Below are 12819 nucleotides of genomic sequence, written 5' to 3'. Positions count from 1 at the left end.
ATTGATTCATTAGTAGAGGAGCGAGTGGATGTGGTTGCGGGCCCTGACCCTAAGAAGCGGGTGGTGGCGTGGGTGGGGATTTTCACGGGGGCCTGTGTGCATGTGTATCAGGCGGAGGTAATGCGTGCATGCGTGTGTACGGACATGTGATTAAGCAACTGTCACCGTTCATGTGTGTTAAGTGTGTGTGTGTGTGTGTGTGTGTGTGAGTCAAGAGGTCAGAAAAGACTTCCATAGGGTGTGAGAGGGGAAAGGGAAGCTGTTTATGGCCTGACTTGGCACAGAGGGGGGGGGTCAGCCTATATTGTCTAGAGCTTTCATCTGGCTCTTTGCAATTAGTCTTTCACAGCCCTTGTTGCCAAATCCCTGTTAAACTCACAGCTAACAGCCGCCACGTCGCGCAGGCCCTGGAACACTGAATATACTTTTGAAAGTGTGTGATGTATGTAAATCGAATGTATTTATTCACAGTCGAGTTTGCTGCGGAGTAAAGGAAACGTAAATAAAACAGAATGCAACGATTCGCAGGGGAACTGTTTTGAGAAGCGTCCCCGAGCTCATGTAGTGATAGTCCTTTATGCAATCATGCGTTTGACAAACACACCCAATCACGACACGGATGTTGCATTATTCCATGACCTTTCCCAGTCTTTTGTTGCCCCTGTCCCGGCTTGTTTGAAATGTGCTGCTGGCAACATCTTCGGACTGTTTTCATGACAGTATATGTCAAAACCGATAAGCATATTACCAAAACCTGTTCTACTCTTGTTTTTCAAAGTGTCCCAACTTTTTTTGAAATCGGGGGTGTGTGTGTGTGTGTGGACATGATATGGTCCTTTCTGAAATAAAACTTAAATAAAAAAAAGTAGTACTTTCAACCAGTTGCAGTAGATTACATCTTACTATCAGAAGGGGAAAAAAAACGCGAGGCCTTCAAACAAAATGCTCTGTTAACTGACTGAAGCTGGTTGCGAGCCCACAGGGTGGCCTCCCTTCCCTTCTTCTGTCTGCTGCTGAAAACATGAGAGTGTCTGCGTCACACTTACAAAGGCTTTATAGCTCTCCGCCATCTACCAAATGGACAGGTGTTAGGGCTGTCTGTGTAACTAAAGACCAGAAGCGACACCTCCACATTTGTTAGATTCCCCCCTATTAAAGGCTTGCCTTAATAATAGCCAGCCAGACTTCTTGACCTCTCTTTCATTGCCCTCTAAATATTGCACTCACTTAGACATTAAAGTCTTTGCGTCACTGAAACTCCATTTCAAATTGGAGCCGAGGTTAAATGAATGCTTGCCTACAGCTGGCGGTGCATCCAGGAGGCCGCAGTGTGGAACGATGGGGGATTATGTAAATATCCTGACAAAAGGTCACGTGTGACTGCTGCCGCTGCTGCCGAAATGTGTTCGGATTCAGCAAGCGTGAGCCGTACAGTAGAGAGCGCGCTGGAGACGCTGAGAGCTGAATGCGCTGCGCTGTTGATGAGAGAGCAGGGGTCTGGTTGAACCTGCTGCTGTTCTCAAGAAGACAAAAAGGGGGGGGGGGGAAGGAGAAATGTTTAATGGAAGTGGGGAGCCCTCGTCCTGCCTGCGGGGCTTTTGAAGTGTAGATGAAGTGCAGGTGGTGAGTGTTTTTGACATCAAGGATGAGAAGTGGGGCAGAATACGGGGTAATGGTGGCCTGCCGCAACGCTGCATTCAATGAGACCCCTTAGCAAGTGAAATATACACCGCTCATCCACTCGTCTTCACGCACATGCATTACGGTTAATTACAACGGACATTTGAGCCCCTTGCGTCAGGCATGACTTCAGCTTTTTCCCCTTGAAGCCGTTCCTATCATCACACGTAGGCTAAGTACTGTTTGGAAATTAGCAAAAGCTGTGGCACTTGAAGGGGAACAAGGCCTGGAGCTCGGCCCCTCGAACAGTCCCACCATCCACCACCCTAAGGTTAAACCCAACAAAGAATTTTCCCCTGCATCTGTCTTTTCTTTTTTAAGTTAAGACCAAAACCAGGTGATGTGGCCTCCCTCCCCCCTTCGCGGCGCGCTGTTTTACAGCGGCGTCGACTCTCCAGACAGATGTAACTGTTCATTTTTTAAAGACAAATATCAAAGATCCCTTTCTGCTCCATCAGCAAAATTTGTTACAAGAGTCTGTAGCTCGTAAAGAAATGACTGGAGGAGGCCTTGCCGTTGAGAGAAGTCTACTCCCCCAAACTCCACCCTGACTTCCCTCTCGAATATCCCTGCCTCCGTAATGGCCACCGCATGTCCGCGCAGACTCTCGGTCTTCTCCCATAAGCTGTCCAGGTCCTGTGTGTAAACAGCAGAACTGCCCCTAGCGTGCAAGGCCATCCACGCTGACAAAAAGAAGTCAAGCGCACATCTCTGACCCGGTCTCCAGCTGTGCCTTTCACCCGGCCTGGTTGTGCGAGTGTTTATGTGTGTCAACGAGCCGTGGAAAAGTTGCACAGACGCTCCCCCTGAATGTACACATCCTCTCTCGGTGTATTTTTATTCGCCACTGGAAAAGAATAACCCCTGGGGCTTGATTGTGTTAGGACAGCTATTGTTGAGAAGGCAACAAGACCGGCCTCGAGGGGGAAAGTAAGCAAGCCCCAACCCTCTTGAAAATGTATCCAAAAAGACCCCTGTGTGACCTCTGGATCGGGGTCACGGGACGTGGGCTGAGAGTGGGTGGAAAAGCACAGCAGGTCCTAACTCACTTCTAACTCGGATATTTTGACACATGGTGATTTCAGCCAGCACTTTTATGGACATCCGGCGCCGACAGCACCTATAAAACGTCAGCTCTGATGGCCGTTAATATTATGTCAAACATTTCATCAGTATTGTGGAAGCCATTAATACAGTTCAGTAAGGAGCATCTCCGCCACACACACGCGCGTGCGCTATCAAACTTTCATACACTGCGCTTTCCTATCACAAAAATGAACTCTCTATGAAGAAGTCATTTTGTCTTCTCTATCTTGCGTCGGGGAATAGAATCATGATAACATTTTTATTTTGGGGGGCATTTAAGCATTTACGAGCAAAGGTTTGAAGTTAAGTTTCGGCTCGACCTTAGTTTTCTTATTAATGACAAGGGGGGGAATGAAAAGGGTTGTGTCTCCATCTGTCTACGCTTCCATCGCATGACTTTATTTTTAATTTGGTCCACCCCTGACGTACTGTACAACCCTTGTAACCTCCCAAACACGCATTATACACACTCCTACCCTCCACATGCACCACCCATTCTGGCCTCCCTGCGAGCACAAAAATCTCTCCCTCACTCCCTCATTCTCTCTCTCCCTCTCTCTCTCTGTCTGCGTGTCTCTCCACCCTTGTTCTGCTCGGCTGACTGCAGACACCAGCAGTGTGTCTGTGTAGTGGGCAGGCCCAGACACATTCGCCCTCCTCTGCTCGCTCTCGACAGTGCGGTGTCAAAGACCTGCCATCCCACGAGGCCCCTCTGTCGGATGGACGGTGGTGCACAAATGCCGTGTAGGGAAAAAAGAAGCCGTACACATAAACAGCTTTTTGGAAATTGTCCAGGAAATATGCCGAGGTTACCCTTTTTCTCATGGAGCTGACTTACTGCTCACTTTGGCTTGTTTCACCAACACATATATTTAACTTGAAAGCAGTAGCAACAACAGCGTTGAGGCAGGTAGGACCCATTTCAGCACTGCACACAGCTATATTAGCAGCTAGTGGCTACCAGCAGACGCAGCCCTTTGGCATTCAAAACAAAATATTCATACGAGCAGAAAAAAGATGGTGGGATTTGTTACTGTAAACAAACACACATAACCTACACTGTAGTAATAATATGCTCACACTTCTCTGACTTCATTTTTTTTTGCTGGTTTTATATTCTTTCTCTGTGGAGAGGGTTGTGCCAGCTTGAGAAGCTAAGATCGAAACTGCCTTTGTGTTGCAAAGCCCTAAGCAAATGCAGCAAAAAAAAACCGACAGGACTCGACAACGTCCCCGGCATCACATTTTGTCTCATCGTCCGTAAACACTCCAGAATCAACACCGAGTCCCCTGCTGCCTTCTTTTCACCGGTCATCCTGCCCTGTCCACTTCCTGCCGTGCGATGGCCTCGGCAGGCCTGACACGGCTGTTGCTTGCCTACATGTGAAATTCCAGCTCGGTGAATCTCTCTCCGAGGCCGCCACATGAGCCATGAACCGTCGGCCGGTGCACATGAGCACTCCCGCAGGCCCTGTTGCATCTGTAAAGTCTGTCAGCTCGGCTGCTCCCCGGGTCTCTGATCCAAATCCGCCCCGTAGCCCGGCCACCACCTCTCCTGCCCCCAACCCCCAAACCACCCCACCCCAACTCCCCAACATGTCTTCATCCGCTCCCCCCGCCCTCTCCCTGAGCGCTTTACGCCAGTCTGGACCTAAGTCACTGTACATCTGTTCAAAATGGCCGCTGCCTTGCATTGTGACCTACCGATTGACTGCGTTGTCTGTCGAGGTCAAAATACCAGGATACTGCTGAGGCTGATGGACCGATACTGTTGTTTTCTCTTGTGACTTTACGGTTTAATTTTACCCTTTTAAAGCGAGCGCGCGTCTGTAAAAACCAATCAGTCGATCCTCACTGCTTTGCCATTTAGTTACTCTGAAGCGAGTATTAGACATTGAAATACACTACTTATGGGAAGTACAGCCGAAAAAAAAACGTATTCATTATTCTATTTTTCAAATTTTATTCAATAGAGACAATGCCATTGGGCTTTTACAATATAGAAAGATAAATGTAAATTGAGTTATACTAATAATCCAATAAATCCACATTTATGTAGATGTTTTATATTACTTATGAATTCCTAACAATTTTCTGCTAATAAAAAACATACTTTAAATAGATTTTAATGTCTAAAAAACCTCAAATTTTACATGCAGAAAATAACAATAATATTTATTATTATCATAATTATAATAATAACATTGTTGGTGTTAAGACTTGTGTTACTATTGCCCTTAATTATTTGTTATTCATATATATATATATATATAAATAATAATAATAATAATAATAATAATAATAATAATAATAATTATTATTATTATTATTATTATTATTATTATTATTATTATTATTATTATTAATGTAAAGACAAAAAGACTTTGTGCCCAGTGCGCATTCTTGGCTTTTTTGTTGTTGTCATTCTTTACGCAGCCTATTGATTCCGGACGCACTGATGAATATCCTTATGAATTGGTAATCGCCTCTGGCCAGAAGACGGCCAGCCAGTCTCTCACATCCAGCCTGATTCCGCGGTTTTTAAAAAGGCTGAGCAGCGCTGATTGGCTCGATCGATAAAACAGCTTCAGTTGACACTTTTAACACTCTGAGTGTTTGCGTGCGCGTCTATTTACATCTCTGCCAACACAACTGAAAATGTGTTTCACTTGTTTTATGGGCTTGCTTTTGGATGGAAATTAATTAATTATTAAAGATCTAACGATTAGATAGATAGATAGATAGATAGATAGATAGATAGATAGATAGATAGATAGATAGATAGATAGATCAGTCCTTTGTCATTCTGCTGACCTCCGCGTTTCCTCTGAGAATGATTCATTAGCAGAACTACCACACTGACTTCGCTTTTATTTTGCAAATTCCACTCGGGCCCTGAATGCTCTGACTGATGGCCGCCATAGAGCCACTAATAGTTCCCTTTGTCGCCTCGATTGTGACCCTAAATACATTTGTTCAGTGGAGGAGCTCCTGGAGTAAAGTTTAACATAGCAGCTTTCCAGCGAGTTCTGTTCAGGCCACACACACACACACACGCACGCACGCACACAGCAAGTGCGCCGGACAAAATGGCCTCATCACTGCTTCTAGCGAGCAAGTCAGTCAAGTTTCAGCCCCTTTAAAACCTATTTTAAATAATAATAATCGTAATAATTATATTTATTTTGATTATGCGCTTTTTATCAACAGCAACGAGCACAAATATGAGTCAAGCTGCCACACGTATTCGCTTTTTTTCTTTCTCATTTTCATGGCGACAAAAACACTGAAATCCATCCTGAAAAGAGCTGCTTCAGATCACCTCGCGTCCATTTTAGTTTGCGCACTTTTTAGTGTTTGTGTGACTTCAATTGTACGCAAAATTTCAAGATGTTCTCTCCGGCGGGATGTCTCGGTATGTAATTCAACATTAGATAGATTATTTGTGCGCTTCCACTCTAAAACTAACGCTTACTTGTCTTTTGTAAGAGTGTTTTTGCCTGAATGGAAATAAATTACCCAGCCCTGTCCCTCGCCTTTTTTTCCCTTCTTCTATGATTTCTCACCGCCTCACTGTGTGATAATACACGTGTAATGAAATAATGATGCGGACGAGGGGACCTCCTCTGCTAAATAAAGACCGGGGGAGAAAATGAATCATGGGAAGAGAGTTTTCGGTGAGAATTGTGCCAACTGCGAGCAGGCGCAGGGAAAGCTCCCGTGGAGGTGTGATCTCACCCACGTAAAAAAAACACAAACATGTGAGCTTCAAAGGCCCCGTTTGTGCGTAATCACGCTACGGAATTACAGCGCCATAAATAGAGAGTGGGGGGGACCCTGAGCTGCGACCATAAAAGACCATTTGTCTAAGTTCAGGGGAGAGAGGAGTTGTTCAGTTGGAGGTTTGACGTGTTTTGGTGCAAAGATCATATGAGCTGGACGTTTTATTTGTCTTTATACATACAAACAAAACATTTTCAAACGTGTCCTGAGGCGAGTCGGTTCATCTGGAACCCCCCTATCAGATAAACTAGAATCAGCAAAAAAAAAAAAATAGGGGGGGCATCGAAGTGTGGTCCCCAGTGGCACCGTGTTCTACTCCCCAGATCACAGGTCATTTACACCGAGGGGGTAACCGCACGGCCTGCCGCGCTGCACAGACTGTCATCTACGCAATTTGTCTCCTCAGCACACTGATAGCATTTCTAAGTTCAACAGTCAAGGCCCCTCTCTCACCCACCCACCCACCCAGGACCGCCGCCGCCGCCGAGGCCACCAAGCAGGCTGACCTCAACGCCACTGTGAGGATTAGCGTCTCATTTTGACCAAAAAACGTAATTAATTTCACTTCATAACGTTGACATAAAATTCACTAAAGAGGAATTAAGAGGCCGTGCTCCTCGGACAATAAAAACGTCTTCATGTTGAGACTGTTATCGAATTAAAAAAAAAAAAAAAAAGAGCCACTAAACGCGACCATCATGGCAGGAGACGTCTAGCCCTGCGCACAGAGGCCGGTCACTCCTCCCGTGGACCTCGCTGCAGTTCGTTAAATGTGGTAAAGTGTCTGAACAGATTCAGATGATCGTTGAGCTGTGCTGTCTGCGGACACTGTGTGCATACCGGGACCATGATTCATTAATTAATTATAAGCGAAATAAAAAAATAAAAAAATGACAAGATTGAAGAGGTTTAAGTATTAGATAGGCGGGTGAGAGAATGAGTGAATAAAAGAGAAGAGAGAAACAACAGAAAAGGTGGAAAAGGAGCCTCTCCCCCGGCCTGTGTGACCCCGGAACCCCGGAGAGGAGCACGGTGGGACCGGGAGGAGGAAAACTTCCCCAGGAGGCCGCTTTTTTCTCCCTAAATCGCCGTAAAGCCCAGATATCCCCGAAAGAAGTCCCAGCAGCGGCCGTAAATCATCCGGCTGTATTAAAAGCTTTTGGTGAACCCCCAGCCAGGTCAGCCGGGTACAATTTATGGCATCACTTACGTAGGGAAAAGATTGTTCTAACGAAATACATCAACTTCAGGTCTGTGCGCAGCCACCTTTGCGAACACCGCCGAGAAAACACAGCGCTCTCTCCTCCCCTGCCTCTAACCTCTCTGCCTCTCTCTCACTCCATTTTCCTCCTCTTCTCTTCTCTCTCCCTCTGTGTGTGTCTACCTCTGGAGCCCCCCCCCCCCCCAAAAAAAAAACAAAAACCAAAAACTTCTGCACAACAAGAATCCACTCATCCGTTCGAGCCATGTGTTTTATGTCAGTGGTTCCCAACTGGGGTCCGGTGACCCGCAGGGGTCACTGCGAGTGGGTCCAGAGGGTCGAGGGTGGTGGGGTAAGGGTGGGGGGGGGGAATAAAGGAGCTTCAATTTCAGAAAAAATTTTTGGTTTAGAAGTTTGCTCTCACATAACCTGTAATTGTATGTAGCCAAACGTGCAGAGAGTGGGAAGTTAATTAATTCAGTATTTTATGATAATAATAATAATGGAAGAAAAAAAAAATCCATTCCAGTGAGATGTCGAGTGTTTAAGTAACTTCTGCGCAGTGCCCCTTGTTATCGCTCGCTGCGGCCGCTGTGTTATTCAGAGGTGCCAATAAAACAACAAAACCTTATCAGATAAGATCGACTGTATTTATTTCCTGTGTGGCACTTTTCTTCGTCGTGCGCCTTCGGGTCCTGGCAGGAGAGCGGGGGAAAGCCGACTGTAGTGTGAAAAAGCAATTTAGTCGGAATGGTGATTTCATGACGAGTTTAGAAAGCAGCGGCGTTATCTTCTCTCCGCACCGACACGGGTGTTTCTCCCAAATGAGAGTCACGACACTGACAGCGAGTTGAGGAGTTTGGATAAAACACGCACTCAGGCTTGGGGTCGAGCCAGCCGGTAAAACACTCTGTGTGTGTTTTTGTTTTTGTGTTTTTTTTTTTTTTTAAAGATTTCATTTGGTGTCTAATAAGTAACACGAGTAGAACAAAAAGGGAAAATGACGATTCCTTTCAGAGCACTGTCCTCTGCTCTTGTTGCTCCAGCTGTCTCTGTGTATTTACTGTATATGAGCAGTCTATCCGCTGTATGTGGCTGTTTCCATTTTATTTCGATTCACTGACGTCACCTAGACAATTCTCAGGCAAAGTTAAACTCTACTTGGAGGAAATAATAAGGACTTAGACGTTTTTTTCTTTACTTGTTTTAAATATATATAAAAAAGAATAAATACACTTCAGTCATCTTGCGGACGGGTCGAGAAACAAGCCGAGAGAGAGAGAAAAGGCGTTCACTGAGCCAGTGGCCCACTGTCCTACTTTCCAACTGGCATCACAAACCAACCGGGAGCCTCGCCTGGGCTCCAGCACTCAGAGTTCAAGCTCTAGGCCCCTTCCAACCTTATTTCCACTATTCCCTATTCTTATTCTCCCCCTTCCCAAAAAAAAGCAGAGCAGAGCAAAGCGAGGCATCCCAAAATACAGGAAAGGAATAACAGAAGTCTGGGACACCACTACACAGAGAGAGAGAGAGAGAAAAAAAAAAACACAGCTAGAATTTCCCATCGATTTTACGCACGGCAAACATCAACACTCCGCTCACACAGATGGCTTTGTTATTGCAGGCGACTGCATAAAATATGAATAATCGATAGATGCCACGTTGAGACAGAGAGAGAGAGAGAAACATTCACAAAAGTAAGAATGAAATGTCTAAAGTGTAAATGAAGATCATTTGACTTTATTAAATAAATCACGTGTTTTGCGTTTCAAAGCAATTTGACGTAAATTTGAAAATAAATAAATAAATCATACCGCGGCTTTTTCCAAATCAATTCAGTATTACAATATACTTTTTATCGTTTTTTTAAGGGCACACTTTGACCTCACGCTGGTAGTGCTCATGTCAAAAGGCCACACACTCACACAAGCCCTAAAATACACGCCGCCGACCTGAGGGAAAGTGTCGGGGGGGGGGGGGGGGGGGGGCTCGGAGCCGAGGCTCCCCGATGGGCTACACTGTGGCGCTAATTTCGTTTAAGCGACGAAGAAAGCCCCAGCAGCCGGCGAGAGCTGATCCAACAAAAAGGAATACACAACTACCATTGAAATGGATGAGCGTTCGTTGACGCGCATAACAATTGTGTTGTGTGCAGAAACCTGCGCCGGCCACCGCGCTGACTCTGCTGCGTAAAGCCAATAATGCCATTAGTGAGCCCTAAAAAGAAGGCAGATGGCCACTTTGAAGATGAAAAACGTCAGTTTTAACTCGGGGGTGACAGCAAATGAATGAATCTGGGTGCACAGGAGCCTCACCCGCTGCGGCGCCCAAGCCTCTGAGATGCAATAGGTGCTGGCTCGCTGGGTACGAGGGGGAATAGGCTTCAGGCATCGCAACAACAAGCGAAGATGGAATTTTCTTACCTTCTACGGCGGACACCACGGGCAGCAAGAGGCTGCATAAAAGCAGAAAGTAATCCATTGTCATAAAGCAGTCAGGTCGGACATGTAAATAGACCCACGAGAGAGAGGAGGGAGTACAATCCTGGGTGATCCGACGCTCAGCGCACCCAGTCCCGTCCCAGTCCCTGTCCCAGTCCCAGCTGTGTCAAGCCTCCAGGAACACAGTTACCCCCATTCACCAAAACACGTAGAGGTGAAGATCGGGGGGAGTAAGACCCCTTTGGTGTAAAACGTGTGAATACAGCAGCCCTTCTCCCTTTTTCACTGAGCTCCAACGCGCCTTATTAAACCAGAGAGAAGGCGACGGGCGCAAGTCTCCCGGTCCCTTCCCCTCGCGTGGAGCAAATCAGCTGAAAACAGGTAGTCCAGTCCGCGGTCACCATCCGGAAGATATTTCCAGTAATATTTCGCTGAGAGTCAATGAAATAACAATTTCAAAAATAAAAATAACAGCCTTCTCGGAGAGATCCGAAGACTTTTCTTTCTCTCTGTGGTCAGAGGAGCAGAGGCAGAGATAGCCGCACTTGTGTCTCAACCATGGTGTATTAGTCCCAGCCAGGCAGGCATGTGCACGCTTCACATGCGTCCGCGATCGAGTGGTATTCCTGTAAAGACACAGCCGCGCGGTTTGTGGATATTTATTCCCTGAGCGAAATGTATCAGCTTCGGCTGCTGCGTGAAAAGTGTCTTCGCAAGGCAAGGCTTGTGCTGGAATGAGGCACACGGCTGTGGAGAGGAATAACGGGAGAGAGGAGGGAGGGAGGGAGGGAGAGAGAGAGAGAGAGAGAGAGAGAGAGAGAGAGAGAGAGAGAGAGAGAGACCAGGGGGGCACCAGCAGGAGGAGGGGTTACGCTTAAAGCAGCTGCATTGAAAAAAAATATGTCTACCTTGCCAATCATCGAGTCTCATATTTGTAATCTGAATGACATCTCTGTCTGTTCTGAAACGTGTTTTTTTTTTTTTTTTTTCTTCAAGCATTTGTAACATTTGTACGTCTTCTTCCCGGAGCCGTCGTTGTTCCACACATCTCGACAGCGACAAACCAAACGATCCTCCCCTCCAGACACTTGATTTAAAACACTTCTGAGACACACAAATACTATCATGTGGGGGATTTTTGTTTTGGGAACAATTTGCGCAACATTTTGCAGTAAATCTCCACTTGCATTTTACTCGTGGACGCGCAAAGCTTGACTTACTAATTGTAGTGATAGTCTAGTTGTTTATTTATCATTATTATTATTATTGTTGTTTCAATTTTATCCTCTCTTGCAGCGCGACACCCTGCCTCTCCTGACTGGGACGCCGAGCCCCGTGCACAGGCATGGACACACAGCGCCTCCCTGCGGGTCGCTCCGTTACGATCCAAAGGCGAAGAGGAAGTTTCTGCTGAGTTCTTGTTTTGATTAAAACATTTCTTTCTTTCCTTTTTCCCTCACTCTCTCTCTCTCTCTTTTCTTCAAACGCCTGACTTGAGAATACTGGAAAAGTTTGAAAAGCGCTCCAGCGGACACCGGACATCCCACCACCCCTCACGGTTTTTTGTTTTGTTTTTTTCCAAAAAAAGCACCTCGGACGTTTGGAGATTTTTCTGTGAGTATGAAAGTGACATCACCACATCCAGGACGTTAATAATCTAGACTTCGTTTGAAAAGAATAAAATAAATATGGATGGATTCTAAAAAAGAATAAATAAAAAAATCAAACGTTTCTTACAGAATGTGCTCATGAAAAAAAAAAGAAAGAAAGAATAAAACTTTCTTCACTAATTTATATTTCAGGGTCAGTGACATTGGAATTTCTCGCTTTTAATTTAAAGTAATAACAAAGCTGAGGAGCTTCCCTCAGACGCGTCGCTTTTTTCCTGGAGCGGAACAGAACAACTGCGCTTTTCTCTTAATCGCTCCTCAAATACAGCGAGACATTTAACCCAGTCGGTCCGGCAAAAGGGCAGCAGGCAGTGAATTTATTTTAATTATTTATTTTTCCCCTGCAGGATTATAGACCTGAAATGTACTTTTCCTTCCTCCTTTGGATATGTTGGAGCAGAGGGGGGGGGCATCAGTCAGCCTTTAACAGCCTCTCTCCTCAGTCTTTACACTGCTTTTATTGTGTCGGTGCGCGCTTCAGCCCGCTCTCAACACAACCGTAAACAAAGTTAAGGAATCTGCCAAGAAAATATGCACCAGGGTCCAAACGGCAGCCCTCGGGATAAGTTACTTTTTATTTAGAAAAAAAAAAAAAGAAAAAAGAAAAAAAACTTTTGCCCTCACAGTTTTCAGTCGTTATGCCGCTTTTAAACAGGCGGAAATAGCCATTTGCTCACTCAGATAAAATCCTGTGATCTGTGGGGGGAATTACAGCACTGCTGACAAAACAAGAGCCACAGCCCTCAACCCTGATGTACAGGAGGGGTTTCAGCTGAACCCAGTCACTCACTTTATTTTAATGCTGACTTGAATGCTGTGTCCAGTTTGTTTGCTTCAGATCAGTAATAACCAACTGATGCATTTAATTAAGTCAGACATATAAAACAGAGCCAGAGATGAGAGGCCCAACTTTGGCACAGTCAGCATTAAAAAAAAAAAAAAGATTATATATATAGAG

The 12819-nt window shown here is 45.5% G+C and overlaps 1 protein-coding gene across 13 annotated transcripts in view; it reads right to left on the bottom strand.

The window, feature by feature from the left end:
* The window catches only part of ephb3b (eph receptor B3b), a 61947-nt gene extending 50992 nt beyond the window's left edge, over positions 1–10955 (bottom strand). For all 13 annotated transcript variants that reach the window (XM_030433242.1, XM_030433252.1, XM_030433245.1 and 10 more), the window contains exon 1: positions 10174–10955. In XM_030433242.1, the coding sequence (XP_030289102.1) occupies positions 10174–10237 (64 nt within the window). In that variant the 5' untranslated portion in view covers positions 10238–10955. The remainder of the gene's footprint in view (positions 1–10173) is intronic.
* Positions 10956–12819: the final 1864 nt, after the last annotated feature.

This window comes from Sparus aurata, chromosome 11 (genome assembly GCF_900880675.1).
Source record: "Sparus aurata chromosome 11, fSpaAur1.1, whole genome shotgun sequence".
Taxonomy (NCBI): Eukaryota; Metazoa; Chordata; class Actinopteri; order Spariformes; family Sparidae; genus Sparus; species Sparus aurata.
Note: the sequence above shows the minus strand (reverse complement) of the source record. Positions and strands in the feature narration are given on the sequence as shown.